Source organism: Psammomys obesus, unplaced genomic scaffold, assembly GCF_907164565.1.
Source record: "Psammomys obesus unplaced genomic scaffold, mPsaObe1.curated_primary_1811, whole genome shotgun sequence".
NCBI classification, from domain to species: domain Eukaryota; kingdom Metazoa; phylum Chordata; class Mammalia; order Rodentia; family Muridae; genus Psammomys; species Psammomys obesus.
The window spans coordinates 1,390,871-1,415,436 of record NW_026591560.1 but is presented as its reverse complement, the minus strand read 5'-3'; the positions used below and the strand labels follow the sequence as shown (position 1 = coordinate 1,415,436).

The 24,566-nt window shown below is 43.2% G+C and overlaps 1 protein-coding gene across 1 annotated transcript in view; it reads left to right on the top strand.

Moving 5' to 3' along the window:
• Majin (membrane anchored junction protein) overlaps positions 1-22,817 on the top strand; it is a 23,756-nt gene extending 939 nt beyond the window's left edge. The window contains exons 2-10 of the mRNA XM_055610466.1: positions 6,279-6,324; positions 11,762-11,837; positions 12,172-12,297; positions 13,350-13,381; positions 13,835-13,926; positions 15,534-15,597; positions 20,909-20,981; positions 21,874-21,958; positions 22,772-22,817. Of these exons, the coding sequence (XP_055466441.1) occupies positions 6,279-6,324; positions 11,762-11,837; positions 12,172-12,297; positions 13,350-13,381; positions 13,835-13,926; positions 15,534-15,597; positions 20,909-20,981; positions 21,874-21,958; positions 22,772-22,817 (640 nt within the window). The remainder of the gene's footprint in view (positions 1-6,278; positions 6,325-11,761; positions 11,838-12,171; positions 12,298-13,349; positions 13,382-13,834; positions 13,927-15,533; positions 15,598-20,908; positions 20,982-21,873; positions 21,959-22,771) is intronic.
• The last annotated feature ends 1,749 nt before the right edge of the window (positions 22,818-24,566 follow it).

Below are 24,566 nucleotides of genomic sequence, written 5' to 3'. Positions count from 1 at the left end.
ATAGATAGATAGATAGATAGATAGATAGATAGATAGATAGATAGATAGATAGATAGATAATTGTTAATATTAAGAAAATAAAAATTTAAATTAAAAAATCAGAATGCCCACTTTCAGCATTTGCACTCAGCTTAACACTGAATTCTAGCCAGAGCACTTAGACAAGAAGGTAAACTATACAAGATAAAAAGCAAAACTATCTTGAAGATATTATCTTATTCATAGAAAACCCTAAAGAAGCCAGGCACAGTGGCATATGCCTGTAATCCCAGTACTCAGGATCACTGTGAGTTCGAGGCTATCCTGGTCTACAAAGCAAGTCCAGGACAACCAAGGCTACACAGAGAAACCCTGTCTTGAACCCTACCCACCTGCCCCCTCCAAAAAGAAAGAGTTGCATTGTTTTTTAACTCAACTACACAAAGATCCGTTGGTCTGTTTCCTTTTTTTTATTTGTATAGCCCAAGCATCCTCCTGCTGCAGCCTCCAGAGTACTGGCTTATAGACATGCATTACCATCCCAACTTTGAGTTTCTGGGTTTGGGCAATTTTTGTTTTGTTTTTGAGGAAGAATTTCATTGCATAGCCCTGGCTGTTCTGAAACTCATAATATAGACCAGACTGGCCTGGAATGCACAGAAATCCACCTGCCTGAACCATTTATGGTCTTGGCACCTAAAGTAAACCAATCATTTCAAAAGTCAATTTCCCATACCCAATCATGTAACACCAAGGCATGTAACCCACTACCTGTGGTTTTGCCCTTTAAAAACCTTGTTCCCTTAGACCATGGGGCTGCACTCCTCCTCTTCAGCAGGGAGGTTGCTATGACCCAGGCTTGAGCTTGTAATAAAAAGATCCTCATGTGTTTTGCAGCAGAGTCAATTCCTGGTGGTCTTTGGGAGTCTCACAAACTGGGCATAACACTGCCTTCTGAGTGCCGGGATTAAAGATGTGTGCCACAAAGCCGGATCTGGGTTGTGTTTTGATGACTGTTTTACCCAGTCTGATTTTATAATATGATGCATTCCATTGGTCATCTGGAAAATATTGATGTGTTGACTTATATAGATTGTCCAGATAGTGACACGGTTCATTATATAATACCAATAGTAGTTGTTAATACTGCTACCAGTTTTATCTGGAGAGTACTTAAGTTATGAACACTGTCAAAACTCACAATGATGGATAGAAGTTTCCAAATTTCAAATTTTTCTCTTCAAAGCCCAAAACTTGAGAACAAATACTGTCAGTTATTTTCCTTGATTTGACATGCCCACTTTATTCGTTTTTGAGAAAATGTCTGTTAACCTTTCAAAGGTGAATAACAGCCTGTTGTCAGCTAATTATTCAAGTAGCTATTATTGCATGAAAAGAGCAGCTTGTACCAGGCATGGTGTTGCATCCCTGTAATCTTAGCACTCTGGAAGGCAGAAGCAGATGGATCTCTGTGCGTTTGAGGCCAGACTGGTCCATAGAGTGAGTCCAGGACAGCCAAGGCAACACAGAGAAACCCTGTCTCAAAAACAAACAAACAAACAAACAAACAAACAAACAAAAAAGCAGCTTACTCAAAGTGACACACAAGTACTTTTTTTCAATGCTTCCTGTTTTACTGCATAGTGTATTAGTCAATATACTATAGAGGAGCAGAACTTAATCGAATTTAATTATATAAATATATATACATATAGAATATATACATAAATACATACTTACATACAAACACACATATATGAAGGGGATTTATCAGGGTGGCTTACAGGCTGTGGTCCAGCTAATCCAAAAATGGTTGTCTACCAATGGAAGGTCCAAGAATCCAGTAGTTGGTTCAGTCCATGGGGCTAGAGCTTTCACCCAGTCTTCAGCATACTCCAGAATCCTGAACAAGTATGTTGGTTTAATATTCTTGTGGAATGTACCCTGGTTCATTCAAATGCTGATTTCTCTACTCCACTATCTGGTTTCAATGTGGACATTGAAACCAAGTTTGTGTAAACATGCCACCATTTGTTCTCTATACTTGTCAATTAAACAACCAGCCTGTGTTGTGCAATGAAGAGAATAGGGTGGGACATCCTAGGCTGGAGGGGAGGAGAAGAAAGAGGAGAGGAGTAGGAGCAGAGAGATTGGCAGGAGGGGACTTCATACCAAGAGAGGAGAAATGAATCCGACCTAAGATATGACTAAAAACAAGTATAATGGGTAAAATCTGAATGGTAGGAAGCTATATGGGCTTGGAGGTTTAGGATGGAGTAACTATTGCCCAGCATTGTGCTCTAGGTTAACTAATTAAATCCTAGTCTCTGTGTGATGATTTGGATATACAGTTGGATTAGGAATAACTGCTGTTTAACTCCAGATAAATCAATAATAAATATTAATAACAGAAGTAGGCTCTAATGCCAGTGAAGGAATGGACTTACCAGCAAGATAGAGAGCAAGCTGCCAAAGAGAGCAAGCGTCTTTTTTCCTTGTCCTTTATATAGGCTGCCAGCAGGAGGTATAGCCCAGATTAAAGTATATCTTCCTACCTCAAACAATCTGTATTAAAAGTGGTCTTCCCACTAAAAATGATTTAGTTAAGAAAAATTCTTCACAGATCTATTCATCCATTTAGATTTTAGTTAATTCAAGAGTAGCCATTACAAGTCTATCCCTTGTCAGCTTGACATACTATCATTTCTTAAGTAATGCTTGATTTCCAAATGAAAATAATAAACAGGTTATAATTATGCCTAACATGATATAACTATCCCATAGACAATTGCAAATGCATTATGCTTTTAACTTGTTCATAAATACACCTAACACAATAGAACTATTGCTTTCACAACTGCAGATGTATTATAAATTTTAGAAAAGGTGGCAATGTACCTTGAGAGACATTCTTTTAGTATCTCATATTTAAATATGATACCACTTATATTCTCTTAATTGATGTTTATTACATGATAAATCAAGGGAGCTGGAGAGATGGCTCTGTGGTTAAGAGCACTGTCTGTTCTTTCAGATGGTCCTGAGTTCAATTCCCAGCAACCACATGGTGGCTCACAACCATCTATAATATGATCTGATGCCCTCTTCTGTCACATAGGCGTGCACTCATGTGTAAAAATAAATCAAAAAAAAGAAATCAAGGAAAGAAAATAAGTATCTGTACAAACACATTCTTAACAAAACATGACAAGCACTCATGTCAATTATAATCCTTCTTTCTACAACTGGTCACATGGTCTTAGCTAGGATTTATAACTACCTTCCTCTACTGCCCATTCTGTATTTCCTTCATCCTCAGCAAGCAGCTTAGCAGGTTTTGGTTCTGTTCATTGAGGAGTAATCCATACCTTTTCATTTCTGACGAGTCTAAGCCCTTTATCACCCTGCCTGACGGAGGCTGTTGTAGTTTCCCCTTGACTTTTAATAGCAGAACATGGGAAGCGCCAAGGATCTCCTGCACTACAATCTCTCTTACCTCCATTTCCAACAACAATCCAATTTCTCCTTGGTAATCTGGATCTCACCCCTCCTAAAACTGTTATTCCTTTCTTAGCCTTTTGGCTTAAGGGTACTAGAAGCCCAAAGTGGCCAGGGGGAAGTCTGACCTTCCAGCTCAATGGAATGTTTGTTGTGTCGCCTGGTAGGGCTACTCCCCCATCTGGACCCAAAATTTCTAGACCAGCAGATGGCAAGGTCACAGGAACAGGAAGCAAAAACTTTCCTGCTGAGTCACGAAGGGTGATAGTGAGTGGAACTATTCCCCTTTTCTACCCCTTGATTCCTGAATTTGTAGATCTTGGCTCTCTGAGAAACTGTACCATGTATTGGGCACTGACTCAAAGTATAGCACACCTGCAGAACCCTGCTGCAGCTCTTTAGCATGCTGCCACCTAAATGGCCCTGTAACTATCTTCAAAGGCCGTTTCAGCTGTATCATGCCAGCTGCTTCAGAATGGTAGGGAACATAATAAGGCCACTGATTCCGTGATTGTGGGCCCACTGTCAACTTCTGTGGTTGCAAAGTGGGTTCCTTGGTCAGAAGCAATACTGTGTGGACTACCATGATGGTGGCAGTTCCTCCAGGGATGCAATACTGTTTTTGGTTCACTATTTTTCCTGGCAGAGGCAACTCTAAAGGCTTCTATTTAGCCTTTCCAACCATAGTAGACTTCATTCCATAGGTCAGTGAATCAGTGTGGGAATCCTGTCAACTTTTAAGTATATCTGTCCCAATTATGAACTCGGGAAATGACCACAGGATGAGTGTGGGGACCCACTGAACCTGCTGTGAATTGGACTTCAGCCAAAACTCCATGAATTGCATGGCCTACTTTAACTGGAGGATCACAGTATTTCTTGGGGTCCCCCAGAATCAGGATCAATTCATAATCAGTACTCAATAGACTCCAGAATATCTGATTGCTTCTTTTTCCCCAATGTATAGTTATCCTTTTAAAAGGCTGTGAGTCTCTCTAGAGAAGGACTGGAGAAAGGCTAACAGTAAAACTCTGAGGTATTTTATCAAAGTCCTTTCTCAGGGGAACCTGAGTCTTTCGTTCAAGGGGTTCAGGAGCTGCAAACTGGCTCCAGTCTGGAAATTGGTAATTGGTTCACAGGCCAAGATTCCTTTTGCAACCATCCAATGTAGCCTTTTTTTTTTTCATTTGTTTGAGAATTTTTCCACTTATACAGATCAAACAACAAAAAAAAAAAAATCAGTAGGCCTCTTAGCTATTTCATGCCTAGAAACACCATGCTTGATTAGCCAATATGAAAGTCCATATGAGTCATGCCACCATGAAGATCACTTTGCTTGTGCTGTGTGAATGGGCTAGGCCACTCTTGACATTGCTTTGAATATGCTGCCCATTTGGCAATTCAGTGCTGCCACCTGGCCCCTGCTACTTTGGGGCCCAACTAAATCCACTGCATTTAATTTGACCAACTGAGCAGAAGCATCCTAACCCTAAGGTCTAGCACAGGGAAGGGACAACAATAAAGCTCTTCAAATGTGCTGGTGCCTCTCACAACTTTGCATCTTACAAAATTAGTGAAAGGCATGCCTTTCTGTTCTTCCAATTGTGGACTGTTAGGTTTTACACAGCTTAACCACTTTAACATTGCAGTTTCCCTGAGCTATAAAAACCCTTCATCAACATTAAACCAAGGGATATCAGGTATCTCCAACTCCTTTTCAGTAGACCATTTTTGACAACTATTTCAGCCAACCATTCAAACAAATTTTTGACATCTGTACAAGCTTCCATATTAAAACTAGACTCTGCATTCCGTGGGCCTATATCAGTAAATTAAAGCCTGATTCAGTTTTATGTTCCTTCCACCATTGTCCCACACCCTTGAAGTCCATTCCCACACATCTGCCCCAGACTTCTGCATGGATGAAGTAGCAAACTCATTAAGCTCTTTAGTAGTAGAGTGCTCCTCTGCATGGACTACACTGTCTTCCTTTGAGACAGGGTTTCTCTGTGTCGTTTTGGCTGTCTTGGAACATGCTCTGTAGATCAGGCTGGCCTTGAACTGACAGAGATCCTCCTGCCTCTGCCTCCCAAATGCTAAGATTAAAGGTGTGTATTACCATGCCTGGCTATACACGTTCTATCTCCCCTGTAGGAAACTGCTTAGCTATAGGTCTAGAGGCAACTATTGGTGGGCCCTGAGGGACATTAGTATTGTGTTGTCTGGCAACTCCTTCAGAGAAAGTCACTGCAGGTATGGCAGACAATGGAAGATTAATTTCCTCAGTCAAGGTGGAAAAAGCAATATTTCAGGGTCTTGTGGGGAATACATATTCTGCCATAGGTGGAGAGACTAGTTCCTCAGGTGAGATAAACTTCTGAGAATCAGAGGGTACAAAGTTCTCAGCTTCGATAGGGTCCTCCCACACATCTCCATCATATGTTATAGGATCCCATTCCTTAACCAATAAATCCCCTTAGTTTAACTGTTGATACCTTCCAAGCTAAGACTTGAACTTTTGCTGTAATTCAGCCAAACTTATAATGGAGGCTTTGGTTTTATTTTTTGAAACTTGAGTTCTGTGGTTGCTGAGAAGATTGGCTCACACTTTTAATCCAGTGCTTTAATTACAGCAGAAACATAAGGTCTTTTAAGTTTAACAGAGAAGACTTTGGGGGGCAACTTTGTACCAATGCTCAAACAGTGTAAGGAGAGCACTGAGTCAGCCACAGACTATAATATAGTTTGTTTCAGATGCTGGACATGGCTTGCTTTCTTATGGTGCTCTGTTTACCTTCTAGAGGAGAAGAAATAGAGGATAAGGAAGATATCATCCAGGAGTTGGAGGTAGGAAAAACATCAGACAATTTCTGAAGAAACTATCCATGAGTCAAGGATGAATCCACACCCAAACTTGCTTTTGTTGTTGGTTGATTGTGTTTTATTGAGATAGGGTTTCTCTGTAGCCCTGGTTGTCCTGGAACTCACTCTGTACACCAGGCTGGCCTTGAACTCAGAAATCTACAGGCAAGTTCTGGGATTAAAGGCATGCACCACCACCATCAGGCTTCATACCCAGGCATCTATTTTTTTTTTTTTCCACAAATCCTACCCAAGAAATTGGAATCTCCATGCAAAGAAGCTACCATTTTTCCAGGAAACTTTTAACGCCTGTGTCCTTTCTCAATTCTCACTAAAGTATGAGCAGAGTGCTTTTGAGACTAGTCATTGTTTGTTTCCACCAAGGTTCCCAGACAGGGCAGCTCTGTTGTGGTAGTTGGCACAAAGACGTTTCCGGAGAAGTGCTGCCTTCCAGGGCTCTGGAAATGCCACTACCCCAACCACTGCCTGATGTCTGACGTTCAGGAAACTGGGCAATAAATACACTGACAAGTGGCTGTGTCTTCATTTTAATTGGAAACATTTGCCATTGCTTTGTTCCAAGTTCATGTTCATTCCTTTTCTGTACAGCTCTGCTTGTTAGAAATTTCCAGAAAGAAGACTGAGCAGGGATACAGCTTTGTAAACTGGTGAAAACATTAGACCAACAGAGTTCTGGGGCCTGGCCTTGAATTCTAGCCTGTCCCTTCACCTGTTGAATGAGGTTAATCTGTTTCCAAGATTGTGGGGCGGACATGGAATAGGTGTGTCTAACGCGGGGCACACGCAGGCTAGAAAGCACTTGCACACACGTATGCGCATATTAAAATTTGCTGACTACCTTTTTGTTTATTTGGTCTGGATTTATTTTTGGACACAGGATCTCACTACATATTCTGGCCTTGTTGTGTAGATGATGCTGGCTTTGAACTTTCAGTGCTCCTTCTGCCTCTGCTTCCCAAGTACTGGGATTTCAGATAAGAGCCTCCACTATTTGTCTTTTGTGTGCATTTGTGTGAATGTGTATGTGTTTTCATTTTTGCAGTGGGGTCTCATGTATCCCAGACTGGTGTTTGTAGCTGAGGATGTCCTTGAACTGCTGATACTCCTGCCTGGAATTATAGGTGTCTATTATCTCACCTGGTTTATACAGTGCTGGGACTGAACCCAGGACTTCATACATACTAAGTAATGACTCTAACCATCTAAGTTGTATCCCCAACTCTTTTCTAATTGTGTTTATATTTTATGTATATGGGTACTTCGCCTGCATATAGATCTGTGCACCACATGTGTTTCAGGTGTCTGAAGAGGCCAAAAGAGGGTGTCGGAGCCCTTGGGACTAGAGCTACAGATGGTTGTGAGCCACCACATGGGTGTTGGGAGTTGAACCACGATCCTCTGGAAGAACAGTCAGTGCTCTGAATCATCTCTCTAGCCCCTTTTCTTGTTTTATGTATGAGTACTGTATCTACTGTACACCTGTATGCCAGAAGAGGGCATCAGTGTAGATGGTTGTGAGGCACCATGTGATTACTGGGAATTGAACTCAGGACCTCTGGAAGAACAGACAGTGCTGTTAACCACTGAAACATCCCCTTTTCTTGGTTTTTGAGATAGGCTCTTGTTTGGTAGTAGCCCTTACTAGACTGATACTTGTCATGAAAACCAGATATACCTGGAAGTAATGACAATCCTCCTGCTTCAGGTTTTCAAGTGCTGGGATCATGCCCAGCTGCAAAGTATTAAAACAAAATTTTTTTGAGACAAGATCTCACTATGAACCCTAGGTTGGCCCTGAATTCATAATCCTCCCACCCCCTGCCTTACGAGCATGTGCCGCCATACCTAGCAGCAAATACTTTTTATATGTTTTCTTTTATTTATACAAATTTTATTTATTTCTTTTGTGTTTTGATGTTTTGCCTTCATGCATGTTCATGTACCAGCCATGTGCCTGGTGCTTGCAGAGGCTAGAAGAGGGTGTTGTATCCTCTGGAACTTGAGTAACAGGTAATGAGCAGGCATGTGAGTGCTGGAAATCAAACCAGGGTCCTCCAGAAGAGCCCATGCTCTTTGCCACCAAGCTACCTCTCCAGGCCTACATCTTCCCCTTCACTCCTTATTAGTTTCAGGGACGATATTATCATTCAATTTTATTCCATTAGAAAAATAGTAAGTGGTATATATTTAATTATTCAAAATATCAGCTCTAGAGGCTGTAAAAGTGTCTACAAAAGCATGAAGACCTGAGTTCAGATCCTCAGCAGCCACAAGCTCAGCACTGTGTAATGCCAGTGCTGGGGAGGCAGAGACATTGAATCCCTAGAGCTCATAGGCTGGCCAGCTTCACCAAATCAATGAGCTCTGGCGTCAGTGAGTAATCCTGTCTCCAGATCTAAGGTGCAGAGATGGAGGAAGACACTCAGTGTCGATGTCTGGGCTCCTGTATATGTGCACACACATGCATGTGGGCACATGTACATACCCACACATCTACATACCAAAAAACGCTATCATAGATAGCAGCTATATTACAAGCAGTTCACCATGCTAGTATAGTAGCATGCAACAACAAATGACAGTTTCCGTTTCCCAGGGCCCAAACCTGAGGAAAGCAAAGTAAAATTCCAAAAGTTGAAATTGAAACTCAGATTTTTTTTCCATAGAAACTGAGTGGTTTTAGCTGGTTCGTGATGGCACTTCGGAGACAGAGGCAGGTGGATCTCTGTGAGTTCCAGGCCTAGTGAGGCCAGCTTAGTCTACAAAGCAAATTCAGGACAGCCAAGGCTGCTACACAGAGAAACCCTGACTCAAGAAAACAAAACAAAACAACAGCAACACCAAAAAACCCACACCTAAACAAACAAAAATAAACAACCAGGACCTATTAGCCTGGCTCTGCATGCCTGTAATGGCAGCAGAGGCATGCGGATCTCTGTGAATTCAAGGCCAGCCAAACCAAACAAAAGAAAATGAGTGGTCATGAGCTAGGAACGTAGTTCAGTAGGAGAATATATGATGCATAAGGCTTTCCTCCCACTAAAAGAAAGTCATAGAAAATTATTTAAAAAAACATTTTGTGTGTTGGTGTGTGTGTGTGTGTATACACTCATGCACCATAATGCATATGTGGAGGTCAGAGGACAACTTGTAGGAAATGGTTCTCTCCTACCATGTGGATATCAGAGATTAAACCAAGGTTCTCAAACCGAGTAACAGGAGCTTTTCTCTATTGAGCCAGCCTGCGGTACAAGCACTTATTTTATTTTATCTTAAGAATTTATTTATTTATTATATATACAATGTTCTACCTGTATGTGTGCCTATATGCCAGAAGAGGGCACCAGATCTCATTACTGATGGTTGTGAACCACCATGTGGTTGCTGGGAATTGAACTCAGGACCTCTGGAAGAGCAGCCAGTGCTCTTAACCTCTGAGCCATTTCTCCAGTTCCCAGCACTTGTTTTATACTGGCAAATTATTTAGACCTTTTTTTTTTGGGGGGGGGGTGAGGCAGTTTCTCTGTGTAGCCTTGGCTGTCCTGGAGCTTTATAGACCAGTCTGGAACCCACAGTGATCTGCCTGCCTCTGCCTCCCTGAGTGCTGGGATTAAAGGCGTGTGCCACCATGCCTGGCTTATTTTTTCTTTTTGGTTTTTCAAGACATGGCTTCTCTGTGTAGCCTTGACTGTTCTGGACTTGCTTTGTAGACCAGGCTGGTCTTGAATTCAGAGTTAGACTTCTTAAAGAGCATAGATTAATTATGGATTAATCAACTAAGAATTCAAGCAAGGCTTTTTGACTTGAGCAAAAGCAAAGTAACTATATGTCAATAAGTATTATTATTGTTTATTCATATCTGTTGTTAAAGACATGTTATGCTCTTGTTGTTAAAGTCATGTTATACAAAGACATGGGGTGTAATGGTGCATGCTGTTAATCCCAGCACTCAAGAGGCAGAGGCAGGTGGATCTCTATGAGTTCAAGGCCAGCCTGGTCTACAAAGAGAATCTAGGACAGCCAGGGCTCTGTTACATGGAGAAACCCTGTCTCAAAAACAAAAGTAATAGTAATAATAATTAATAATAATACTGTTGAAGAGATGCTCTGATAAAGCAGGTGGATCAAGTGCTTCCAGAATTTTCTTTACCTTCTCTCAGTAAGGAAAATGGACCATATATGTAGAATACAGTGCAAGGCCTTGGGCTGACTGTCATAAAGTTTGAGCAAATAAATCATTATCACTGCAGGGATAGCTCTCTGCAGGGCTGTCTTCTGAACTGAACCTTCTATGTAAAACAAGTAGGATTTACATAGGTGCTGATGAAAATGCATTTCATGCAGAAGGGACAGCAAAATTCTTGAAATGGAGGAACAGAAGATACAACTAGGAAACAGCAAATAGTTCAGTTTCATTAGAGCACAGGTATGTGAGGGTACTGAGATTGGTCAGTAGGTAAAGATGCTTGCTGTCAAGCCTGGCAACTTGAGTTTTATTTCCAGGACCCACACAGTGGAGTGAGAGAATTCCCAAAGCCTGGCTTCTGTAGCATGTGTGTGCCCCACCTCCACCAAGAGGGGCATGTGCGCGCGCACGCACACACACACACACACACACACACACACACACACACACACACATTTTATTTTATTATTATTTTAGTTTATATGCATGCCATCTTTTGTTGGCCAGAAGAGGTGTTGGATCCCCTGGAACTGGAGTTATAGATGGTTGTGAGCCACCATGTGGGTGCTGGAAATTGAAACTGGATTTTGTGGAAGATTGGCCAGTGCTCTTAACCACTCAGCCATCTCTCTAGCCCCAACAATTTTTGTTTGTTTCTTTCTTTGTTTTGAGACAGGGTCTCTATTTAGTCCTGGCTGTCCTGGAATTCTCTTTGTAGACCAGATTGGTCTTGACCTCGTAGAGATTTTCCTGCATCAGCCTCCCGACCATAATCGGCCTATCAACATTTTTTAATTAAAAAAATAATAATATAAGCCAGGCGTAGTGGCACTTTAATCCCAGCACTCAGAGAGGCAAAGGCAGGCAGAGTGCTGTGAGTTCGAGGTCAGCCCGGTCTATAGAGTGAGTCCAGGACAGCCAAGGCTACACAGAGAAACTCTGTCTCAAAAATCAATAATAATGATGATGATATGAACATAGTGGCTGATCTCTATGGTGGCAGATCTCTGAGTTCAAGGTTAGCCTTGGCTACATAGTAGTTGCAGGCCAGACAGGGTTATGCAGTAAGACCCTGTCTCAAAAAAAAAAAAAAAAAAAAAAAAAAAAAAAAAAAAAAAAAAAAAAAACAAGCAATAACAAACAGAATGAAAGATGTAAGTGGAAAGATTAGCTGAGCTTCAGCAGTATTAAAATGACTTTAAATATCTTTTTCAGGATTCTATCCGTGTAGTCCTGGCAAACATGGACAACCTGCAGCCCTTTGTTACACAACACTTTATTGTATTTCCCTGTATCCTTTCTTTCCTGGTCTTTTTTTCTTCTTGAAAAGCGGAGTTTGATGTTTAAAATAGACCCTGTCTCATGTGACCCAGGCCGGGTCTACTTCTGCTTCCCAAGAGCTAGGTTACAGTTGTAACCCTATGCAAAACCTGACTTGGGCTTTTGGAGTACCTAGCCACGGCTGATCTCACTAGGTAGCTTTTCTGAGCTGTAAATGAGCTACAGCTATAGATTCAAATGGAAGCAATGAGATCAAAGGCAGTTTGGAAAGTCAGAGAAGTCCCGGCCTTCATAGCAGGGATGCATGCTGTTCCCCTTCCTCATTTCCTTAGCACCATCCGCAGATAAAAGTAAGTGGGAGAGGGTTTCCCATCTGAGATTTAAACATGGAGAAGTCATCTTGACCCCCTGCCCATTCGTTTTTACACTGTATGTAGAGATGAAATGGTTTGCTGCACATCTGCCTTCAGGTAAGTAGAATGAGAATGAGGGTGGTAAAAAGGAAATGGGCAGGAATGCCATAACGCTGTCTGCCCAACTGGGTTCTGACCACACAGGACAGACACAGGAACATTTCCTGCAAGCTTGCTTCAGCACCCTGTGGGTTAGGCACTATGATAAATTATTTAATCTGCCTGTGTCTCCTTTGTAAAATGGAGAAGAGACACTAATTTCAGGGTTTGTATGTATACATATTGGTGGGTGGAAATACATAGTGTATCTGTAGAGTAATTGCTCAGTGACAGATACCCATGCAAACACTTAATTTTGTTTTTGTTTGTGAGACAGGGCTTCTCTACATAGCCCTGGCTGTCCTAGAGTTCACTATGTAGACCAGGATGGCCTCAGACTCAGTGACCCACCTGCTTCTGCCTCCCAAGTACTGAGATTAAAGGCCAGGGCTGGCCTTCTCAGTGATGTCTTAACAGTATCTTCCAGTTACTAATCTCTGGAGAATATGATTATTTTTCTAAGAGACAAATAAATGCATGATATACTGGTTTGAAATAGTACAAAAGAAGGCAGGAGATATGGTTTGGTGGGTAATAATGTTTATTATGGGAGCACAAGGGCCTGGGTTTGAATCCCCATTGCCCGTGGCCACATGTACTTGTAATCCTGCTCTTTGGGGGGTCAGTGTGTGTGGAAGAGACAGGCAGATTCTAGGAGTTCACTGGCTGGCCAGCCTCGCTGAAATGTTGGGCTGTGATTCAGTGAGCCGTTCTGCCTCAAGGGAATTAGATGGAGAACAACAGAAGATACCCAGCTAGTCATTCATCCTCTTTTGAGGAGCACACTGTTAAAGTGTGGCATGAATCAACTCCACTTTGGCTTAGAGGTAACAGTTGTTCTGGAGCAGGGTAGGACAGAAGCCTAAAGACACTGTAGGGAAAGTTGTACTAGGCAAAAAAGGAAAGGGCTCAGGCAGAAGTTTTGTCTCAAGCTAGTTCCCAGAAATAAAGTCCAGAAACCCTGGTAAAACAGTCTTAATCCATTATGACAGTCAAATTTCCCATTGTAGGGAAACCAACAGATGATATTCCTCTTGAGTCGGTAAGTTTTTCTCCCCCCCCCCCATTTTTTGTTTTTTGTTTGTTTGTTTGTTTGTTGTTTTCTTAAAGACAGTTTTTCTTTGTGTAGCTTTGGCTGTGCTTACCCCTTTGTAGACCAGGCTGGCCTCGAACTCACAGAGATCCACCTGCCTCTGCTGTGAGTCACCACAGGCCTGGATAAGTTTTGCTTTTTTCTATACAAAATGAAAATTGTCTTTCTTGTCTCAAAATTGCTGTTCTTGCCTTTGCTTCTCAGTTGCTGCTCAAGTCCCATCACAACTGTAAATATGAGGTCTCCTTTGTCTAGATTTCAGAGGCAGTGTCTCTGGCAGAGTGTGTTGCTGAAGTGGAGGTATTACAAGTTGCCTCCGGTAGGCAGTACTTTGTGTTGGGCCCTCCTAACCTGTGAGCGTCTTTAGAAGAGGAGGGTCACAGGAGTCTCATCTCTCTGCAGGTCCTAGCTGAGAAGGAAGCAGAAGAAGCCACAATGAAGAAACGAAAACTCATGGAAGATCCCAGCTTCCCTAGCAGTCCAGGGCCACATAGGTCAGTGGTGTCAAGAGGCTTTGCCACCTATTGCTGCCTGTTGATTCTGCCCTTGGGCAGTTGCTTGATTTAGAGGGTTCCTCAGTACCTTGACTACCCCAGGAATAAACTGAGAAAAGGAAATAAGTTGGTATTTTCTATTTCATTTAAAGTCTGTCAGCAAAGTAAGATTGTTCTGTTCGTGAAGATAAAGGATGAATTGGAGTTGTAGCTTGATGGAGTACTCACCTCAGTGAGTGTGAGGCCCTGACATCCAAAAGAAAAATGCAGACAAAGGCTAAGAGGAAACAGACCTAAGAACTGAACTCAGCATAGTCAGTGAAAATGTATGCTATTATGTGTAGAAAGCACAAACTTAGGAAGTCTGAGAATGTTATACGCAAACAGAAGGAGGCTGAGAAGATAGCTTTGTTGGTGAAGTACTTGCCATGCAAACATGAGGTTCTGAATATGGTCACAGAACACATGGGAGCAGCCAGGTATGGTGGCACAGGCCTATCATTGCATTATGGGAGACAGGTAGATCCATGGGGCTCACTGGCTAGCCAGCCTAGTATACTTGGCAGCCCCAAGCAGTTAAGAGACCCTGTCTCAGATTTTATGAAGTGGACAGTACTCAAAGACCAGAACTGGAAGTTGTACTTAGCCACAGGTGTACACGTGTGTATATTCACACCCCCATACATGTGCACCTATACATACACAAACATACACATTCAAAAAGCTCTGAAAGAATGAGAACAAGTAAACTAGAATTTGTTTTATCCCATGAGCAATTGGCTAAAATGCAAATGTGTGCAAGACACTGTGTGTGGTGGGCACCCACGAATAACCTCAGCACTCAGGGAGCAGGAACAGTAGAGTCACTCAGCGCAAGAGGCCAGCCAGGGACACTAGAGAGAGCTGTCTTAAAAAAATGTAGTGTGCATGAATTGTTAGAGGGAATTCTGAGCATATCCCAACATGTTGAAGTTGCTGTTGGAGAGGCTCCTTGTGTCCTTTTGATTTTCTGTCAATGGAAGAATTAGTCAATAAGCCAATTTAGCCATTCTTGGCATCCCAGAGAGGCCACCTGGAATAATCCAAGGTGTGGTTTGCTCCCCAGCCCATGTTTTCATGCCAGGCTCACCTAGGACTTGAGGGCCCCTAGACAAATAAGAGCAGCGAAGGCAGACTATGAAGGGGCTGACTCTGTGCTTTTTGGGTGGAGTCAGTGACAAGTAGGGAGTTCATTCCAAGCCATGTGGAATGTGAGCATATTTGAGGTGTGAAACTTGGTTTTATTTTATTTAGCTGATTTTCCCATAGAGATGAGGCCCCAAATCCCCCCTGGGTTTTGATACACGACTGAACATTTCATAGCCTGATACCTCTGTCCATCGCATTTTCTGTGTCTCAAACATGCCCTTAAATGTCTGCAATTGAAATTCTATTGTAAATTAAAGCAACCAAAGAAAATTTTGCCACACATTTTTTTCTTCCCTGCCAGCCAGGAGTAGTATAAAAATAGCCAACTTGCTGAAATATTCATTTGGGCTACATTTGCTTGAATGTGGTAAAGTTTCCACAGCCAATGACATTTCCTGGGCTTTCTTCCCCCACTTCAGGGCCAAGATACAGACTTCTAGTGAAGTTTCCAGCAGTAGGAAGCCCCTGAAGGAAACTAAGAGGGTAAGCATCAAGATGGAGGCGTTGAGGCTTTTAATGGTTCGTTCTCTGTCACAGGCTGGGTTCCTGTTACACACTCAGCTGGGTTCTTGCTACAGACTGAATTGACTGAACTCATTCTTGGGTTTCACTCTCTGTAGAATGACATTCATCTATTCTGTGCTTGTCACAGTCTGTCCCTAAAGTTGTTGTATAATGAACACACCCATGGAGTTCTTTGTGTTAAGAGTCTTCTCAACTTAAAAACTGCTTATGTTCTATAATTTAAAATAGGTCTGCAGTGAATTGGGCTGAAATTCGATGTAGAATCCTCACAGTAGACAACTTTTTGTCTTTGTCTATACTGGAGTCTAAGTCTGGGCACATCTTGTTTTAACAGGTGAGGTAGACATGAATCAGCACTAGAAATTGATAAAGAGTGGAGGTGCACACCTATAATTCCAGCACCCTGGCCAAGGCAGCGAGATGACTGAAATTTGAGGCCAGCCTAACTGCACCATAAGTTTTAGGTCAGCCAGAGCTGTGGAGTAAGACATTGTCTGAAAACAAACAAGCAAATGAACAAGACAGGGAAGAAATAATGTAGGAGCTGTAGGGTGGAAGGGCGTGAAGTGATGTCCTCAGGACAGGACTAGTCAGTGCATTCTTAAACTCACAGCAGCAGCAGCTAGCTGAATTAAACCTGTACAAGATCTTGCCAGTTATCATGCCTTCATGGAAGGGGGAAGAGCACATGGAGTTCAACTATAGCTGAGGTGCTGGCAGTTCATGAAGTGCTGGAGGAAAAAGAAGTCATTTTATGTAGGAGTGTAACCCCTGGTAAGTTGCCAGTGATCCAGGAAATATAACCCTGTCCCATCCACATGCAGGTAGCCCTAATTAAGTCATGAGTCCTAAAGAAAAAAGAAATGAAAGCAGGAGCATGATGTATGGGGAAGAAGGCTCCAGAGTGAGGAGAAGAGGACAGGAATAGAGTAGGGAGGAAAGATGATCAAAATAGACTATTTTACATGTGCGGAGTTGTGGAAGAATAAATTTTAAATTATTTTGTAAAAAATGGAGGAAACAGCCAGGTGTGGTGGCACACACCCATCATCCCAGCCCTCAGAGGCAGAGGCAGGCAGATCTCTGTGAATTTGAGGCCAGCCTGGTCTACGAAGTGAGTCCAGTACAGCCAAGGATACACAGAGAAACCCTGTCTTGGGGGGGAAAAAAAAGGAGGAAGTTGGACATGGTTGCACTTGCCTTGAATCTCAGCACTTAAGAGGCAGAGCCAGGATCTGAATTCTTTTGAGTTCACAGGCAGCCTGGTCTACATAGAGTTCCAGCCAGCCAGGTTACATAGTGAGACCCTGTTGCTAAAAATAAACAGAGGGTTAAGAGATGGCCTAGCAGTTAGGAGCATTTGCTGCTCTTGCAGAAGACCTGAAGTTCAGTTCCCAGTCTTCATGTTTGGCAGCTCACAATTCTGTAACTCCAGCTCCAGGGAATCCACTACCCTCTTCTGGCCTCTGGGGCACCTTCACACTTGTGCTCATATACACACATGTAACAAAAAGATCACCAGGAGTTCAAGGCCAGCCAGGGCTATATAGATTCTGCCCCTGAAAAGGGGTAATTAAAAGGGCTGAAGAGATGGGACAATGCTTAAGATCATTTGCTGCTCTGAGTTCTGAGTTTGATTCCCAGCACTCAGGTCAGGCATCTCACAACTTCCTGTAACTCCGGCTCCAGAGGGGTCTTTTCTGCCCACAGGGGTCTCTGACTTCTGTGGGTACTGCACTAATATGCACATGTTCAACAACAAGAAAAAAAAAACACAAAGCCCCTAGAACAGTGACAGGCTGTCCCAGTAACTTGATGCAGTTTGACTTTATTTGGTTTATGGGTTTGTTTCTTCATTTAGATCTTCATTTAGATGTTCATATAGTGGCTACTTCTATACTTTAAGGCTCCTTCCCAATAGTTGTCCTTAAAACAGCACATTTTAGCTGGGCGGTGGTGGCACATGTCTTTAACCCCAGCATTCAGTGGCAGAAGCAGGTGGATTTCTGAGTTTAAGGACAGCCTGCTCTACAGAGCAAGTTCCAGGGCGGAGAAATCCTATCTTGAAACACCTCTTCCCACCAAAGAAAAGTGGCACATTTTTTAATTTCCTCCTTCTTTTAAATATCTCTTACCTATTACATATGCCTCATACACATTTTTAAATTTTTCTTTATGTCTCCAAAGTAGCTCTGACCGTAAGTTCCAGACACTAATAGTCACCTCCTTCACCTTCCCAAGACTCACAGTTAAGGCGCAAAGAGCTAACATGCATTCATCCAGGACACCATCCTGTGTCTACGATGTGCTGAGTACTTGGGCTATCATGCCTCTAAAGCCCAGAAATGTCAGACCAGACAATCAGATTGCTGTGCGCATATGGGAAGCACAGAACACAAAGAGGTTGGAGGGCAGAGATCCCTGGGGAAGCTGAAGCCCTTCAGGAGCCCAGGCCAAGGGGCTGGAGAGATGGCTTAGAGGAAAAGAACACTGCCTGCCTTTCTGCAGGTCCTGAGTTCAATTCCCAGCAACCACATGGTGGCTCACAACCATTGGAAAGAGATCTTGTGCAGTCTTCTGACATACAGGTGTGCATGCAGATAAAACATTGTATACATAGTAAATAAGTAAATCTTAAAAAAAAAAAAAAAAAGCCCGGGCCAAAGGGGAAGAGTGTGATACTTTTTATGCCTGCAGGCCAGCATACCCAGGATTCAGGGACAGTGCTGGGAACTGTTGCTGAACAAATCATTATGGTGTAGACAGTGACAGGCCTTAAGTCCACCAAGGTCACAGGAATTACCTAAAACATTTTGGAGTAAAGTAACTTCACTTCCCCTCTACTGTTTTGCTATGTTTAAGGCCTATTGAGTGCCAGGGCACCCAACGCACACGTAAAGCCTGGCTGCTTCTTTCCAGGCGTTCATTAAGTACTTGGCTGTGCCCTTGGGATCTAGACTTCTGCCTCTGGAAACAGCATTAAAAGATGGGGCCCCAGTTTTGACTCACAACCCCACAGCCCACTGAGTGGTTTTAGGTAGAAAGCCATCTCCTTCTGCACTCCCAGCCTTTGGAGAGTCAAGAAGAGAAATGAGAAAGTACAGAGGGGTACACGAAGCTTGGAGAACAAAGTGCTCTACACAAGCAAGATAATTGCTATAAAGAAGCATTTCCCTCGCACTACCCTCCGTACCTTCCTATTCTTAGTTTGACACATCATCTCCTGCAAGAACAGTACCCACAGCTTCTTACTCAACATAATTACCTTTTCAACCCGACTCTGGGCTTAGAGAAAAGCTGAGCAAAAGGAGCATGTTTATTGATTTTGACTCAATGCCCAAAGACAGCCTCCAACACAGACCCTGTTCCCAGGGAGAGGATTTCTCCTAAATTAAGGTAATCACAGTGACTCTCAGTGCAAGCCACTTGAGCTGGAAGAATTGAATTTGCTCCTATGGTTCAGTGCTTGGCATCTGCACCCCTTTGTGGAAAGTTTGGGTTATAGGATCACATACAGCCAGGAGGATTGTACATGTCTGAACACACTGAAAAGCTTTAGCAGGGAGCGCTTAAAAAAATACAATACTTGTCTCTTGAGACATGTTTGGGGAAGGAAAGACCCTTTCTTTTTGTTCCTTTAGATCCAAGACCTAGAGAGTCAGTCTATGAAAGGATTAAAAGACAGGAAAGAACAGATAAGTGGCCCTGATGTGGAACAGTCTGCACAATGTATTCTCCACTTTTCTGAGCAGGTCTGGCTCTGAATGGTCAGTACCTTTCAAGATGTAACACCCTGCTGGCCCTCTCCAGTGGCACCACGGTCTTCCTCAGCCATGTCTTTGCTCTCTTATGGTTTGAGCCTGTACACAAGAAGGGAAGCTACCCTTCTTGTGAGAAGAGTTTCCATGCTTCTGGGATGGCTTTTGCTCTCTGAATGATCCCTTATAACCAAACCTCATAAATGCTGTCTATTTGGTCATCTCTGCAGCAAGACTTAAATCCAAAAATCATAGGTTTATTAAATCTGTAATAATTATCCTTTTAAGAAACTAGAGTTAAGCCTTCTAAATTCTGCCTTGCTGTCTAGGAGGGTAAGAATGGCTTTCTTCCTTTCTCCCTATAGCTCTCTCTCTCTCTCTTTCTCTCTCTCTCTCACTCACCTGTATAGGAACATGATGCAAATATGGATTTGAAAAGTTTGTGGAGAAGCTCATCTCAGAAAGATCTGTCATGCTAACTTGAAATTTATGCTTAGAATATGGGCCAGTGCTGGCTTCCTAGGGACCCACTGCAGCTAAGCCTCCCTAGCACCCTGTACAAATTCTTCACCAGAAGCACAGCCTGAATAGCATTCATGCTGCTGTGCAACCAGGCTCTGCTGGGTGAAGACAGGCCAGCTGGCAGAGAGTCCGCAGAATATGTGTGCTTGTGTTTCTGACCATCAGTGTGTACTGGAAATGTGGACCTGGAACAGGTTGTAGGATGTCCTCTTCAAATACAAAGGAATTTCTACAAAGAGACTTTTCTACATGGAGAGATAAAAGGTTACATTGTATTATACTGACTGTTCATCTGTCATGTTTCCTCCATTCCTGGCTCTAGCCATTCTGATTGTATTTACACAGTAATGGTACTGTGCCCTTTTCGTGTCTCTGCCCAGAAGTCCTGCTCTCCCTGACCAGCCCCTCACCCCACTTTTAATAAATTTCCATTCATCCATCAAGGCTCCATCTAGATGTCACTTCCCCTGTGAAGCCTTCCTTGACAACTGCCACCCACTTTACAACCATAGCACCACAAAGTCATGGGACAACCTCACCTCAGTGGCTTGTGGTAGAGTCTTGTCCCATGGACTGCACCAAAAGACATTTGGTTTTAGTTTCAGTACCAGCAGACACTAAGCAATAGGGATAGAGAGGCAAACCCAGCCAGGCTTGTTCTGTAACATGGTTTTAGAGGGACTACGTTAGGAAGCTGGAGTGAAAAAGACTAGAAGGAGATATAGGACCTGCCTAGGCAACCAGAAGCCAGTAGTACCCAGATTGTGGGCCCTGTAGGATGAAGTTTTAAGATATCCTTAAGAAAAAAAAAAAAAAAAAAAAAGAGTGGATCTCTTGTGAGTTCAAGGCCAGCCTGGTCTACAGGGCGAATTGCAGGACAGCCAAGGCTACACACAGAGAAACACCATCTCCAAAAACAAAAAAGAAAGAAAGGAAGATTTTATCCTTGTTTTTTTTTGTTGTTGTTGTTTTGTTTTGTTTTTTAGCAGAACAGGGAAGGAGAAGCTCAGCAGGAATATCAGGACATCCCAGCTTCTAATGTCACTGATGTCCAGGAACAGGGTAGGTTTGGGGAGATTATTGTTTGATTGATGGGAAGTTTTGTTCTTTGAGACAGGTTCTTGTGGTAGAGCTCAGGCTGGCCCTAACTCTAGAACTTCCTGCATGCTGAGATCACAGGCGTGAGCCACCATGCCCAGCCTCCCCAGCCCCTGACAGTGAACTCAGTAGCCCTGCAACTCCAGAACATTTCCTAATAAAGTGGAAGGTTTTGAAGTAAAGTTGGAAGGGATGTGGTTCCCTCTTCTGTGATGCTGAAGAACTATTTCTGGGAAGCATTTTCTCCTTTGCCTAAGGCCTCAGCATTAAGATTGAAGGTGCAGAGGCTGAAGCTGGAGCTCAGTTGGTAAAGTGCTCAGCTCACTTGTACAAAGCCCTGGGAACAGTCCTTAGCACCTCGGAAAACCAGTCAATGTGCATACCTGCAATTCTACAACTCCAGTGGTTCACTGAAAAGCAAGTTAGAGGCTGGCCTGGGCTGCATAAAACTTTGTCTCAAAAAGCAAATAAATAAATTGGAGGTATAGACAGATGCTCTGGCAGGCTGAGGAATGCCCTTGCAGTGCTCTGATCTTTTACCCAACATGAAGAGTTGGAGTGGATGCACTTACCCAGATGCAGACATGTGAATTACTGGACAAGTTGTGGCTCCTTGTGGAAACATGTCAGCTCTGGAGGATGGCTGAGACTTGAGCAGTATAAATATCTCAAGCCTGACTTTGAGAATACGCCAAGGTCAGAATAGAATCTTGCTGAGCTGAGGTGAAATTGGAAAGGTCAGAGCAAACATTTCACCTGGCTCTAAATAATCCGTGTGTGAGGCTGCCCTGTGATCTTACAGATCAAGGAGCCTCTGGGCCAGCCTCTTTTCCCTGCCTGAGTGTTTTCCTTACAGATGCTAAGTTGGGGCATAGCCTGCCACTGCAACGTAGCAACCTGCTAAAAGAGCCAGGAGCCAGGGGCTTCTTCGGGTTTCTAAGGTAAGACAGCTTTACAACTTGCCATCAAGTTGTAAAGCAATCTCTAGGACTAGTTGCTTCATTGAGTCTTGGAGGGGCAAGACTGGAGAAGTAGATTCTTTACTGAGATTTCTCAGTTTTATGATGGAAATGGAATTGAGAACAAGGGCCCCAATTTAAAAGACTGTTTTTTGTTTGTTTGTTTGTTTTGTTTTTTTGTTTTTTTGTTTTGAGACAAAGTCTCAGTATGTAACTCTGGCTGACCTCCAACTCACAGTGTAGACAAGGCCTCCAAGGCACAGAGGCCCCCCTGCCTCTGCCTCCAGAGTTCTGGGATTAAAGTTGTGCTACCACACAAGGTTTCTTTCTTTTAAGATAGGGTCTCACTTTGTAGACCCCGCTGATTTTTAGCTTGGATTGCTCTGCTCTCTGCTCATTTGTGTACAGTTCTTCTACCCTGAGGGGCCCACATAAGGCCTGTTTTACAAATGTCATTTGAACAGAAATGTCTATCTTTCTTGGGTTATTCAGATGGAGTCCAGAATGCTTTCAGTCTCCCCTCTGAATTTAGATGTGTGTTCAAACTCCTTTTTGCAGAGAACACTGAGCAAATCTTTGTCTAGAGTTCAGCCATTCTGCTGCAATTCTTTTCCCTTTATTTCCCTCTTCCGGGTATAATCTAATTTGGGTACCTTCTCAAATGCTGTTTGGACTTGAATTTCCATTCAGTGGTTCCCCAGAGCAAAATGCCTGGGCTAATGAAGCACTAATAGGAACCAGGGAGAAGGGAAGCGACCTTCACAGTCTCAGACTCCTTTACTCTCATCCCTGCAGCACTCTCTTCCCGTTTCGGTATTTCTTCAGGAAGAGCAGTCAGTGAACCTTCCAGGCACCACAGCGTGGGTCCCATCAGAAAGAGAATTTTCTCCTGCAGTGACTCCTTCTAAGCTCCATACCTCCTTTGCTTTCATTTACTTTTTTCTTCTGTTTATTTCGAGACAAGTATTATTGTGATATAGCCCATGCTGGCTTCAAGTCTTTCTGCGTTGGCCTTCCAGCATGTACCACCACACATATTGTCCTTTTCTTGTAACTCCTGGGTTTCGGGGATGGGGCACCAGACTAAATCCTCATGTGAACTTATCCTGTTGTTTGCCTTTTGTTTTTTCCTATTTAAACCACTAAGGATGGAGCGGGAGAGGTGGTAGTTAAGAGTGTATACTGCTATTGCAGAGGACCTGAGTGTTTCTCAGTACTCATATCAAGCAGTCCACACTTAATTGTAACTCCAGCTCCATCAGGACTTGACACCTTCTTCTGGCCTCTGCAGTAACCTGCACACACTACCCCCCCCTTCATAATTAAAAAACAAAGCAAACAGCACTGAGAAGGGCCAGCAAGGTAGGCAGAGCACCTGCAGCCACACCTAAAAGTGAGTTCAACCTCCACACATGTACCATGGCTTGCACAGTCACACAAAGTGAAATGTAATTTTATTAAGAATTTCATAAAACCAAACCACTAAAGAAGCCTACTGCCCCAAAGTTTAAGTCTTTCATCTCTAATATTTAGGATTCTAATGCCAATAATTGCTCATGATGGATTATTGATGGAACGTGGTGAAGTAGAGCATAAGAGAGAACAGAGCAGCAGTCTCGTGCTCTCCCTTCCCCCACAAGTCACGTGTTGTTGCTTAGTGAACCACATGAGAAGTGCACCTGCCCTCAACTCTTAGGGCTCTTTACCAGGGGTCAGGGAACAGGGTCACACAAAGTTCACTGGCCTCTGATGTAAAATGTTCCCTGCATGTTTATCCCTCTTGTTCTTTGACAAGAACACAGATAGTTCGTCAGTGTAACTGGAAGCCAGTGCAAGTTAGGGCCCCTGGGAAAGGCCAAGGTAGGCAGGCCCTTTCTTCACTAAAGGGCCATCTAGAGACGCATCTTGAACTTATGTGGCCTCAGAGAGCTAAAAGAATAATGGATGGAATTTTAAAAAAACTCGTTTAGCTTTTTAATTTTCAGTGAACTCCAATATTAGAATGGACTACCTCAGGTCTTTAAATAACCATTTGCCTGTCACATGCCAGAGGATTCCTTATGGGAAGCCTGAGTCTGGAATGCTGAAGTCCCTCTGAGTCCCTTTGCTTGGCTGCAAGCCTCTCCCTTTGACAGGGAAAAGGAAGAAATATGGTGCTCTGGGAGGGCCAGGCAACCAAGGGCCTGAGACCTGAGCAAGGAGACACCAAAGGCAAGCAAGGGTGTAGGGATGGGCGTGTTAGCGACGTGGGCACTACCAGTTTCTCCCAAATCCTGTTTACTACTTTTGTCCTACAATCCCAAGCATGACTTGACTGACAGCTGCTGCTGAAGGGCACAGCTCCAAAGCGTGGAGATCTAAGTGCCCATATTGACTGGAATCATCTAACCAAAAGACCTTGGTGGCACTTTTTTCTCATTGGAAAACAGGAGGCAGGATTTGAAGAGCGTCAAGGAACCCTTGAGCTCTGGTAGCTGTGAACTACCCTACTCTTGTAGTGATCACGGTCTAAGGTGCTGCCTGTTGTCACCATAGACCTTCTGCTCTGGGCCCTTCTCCAACTTCCAGCTAACATTGACTAAGGTTTTTG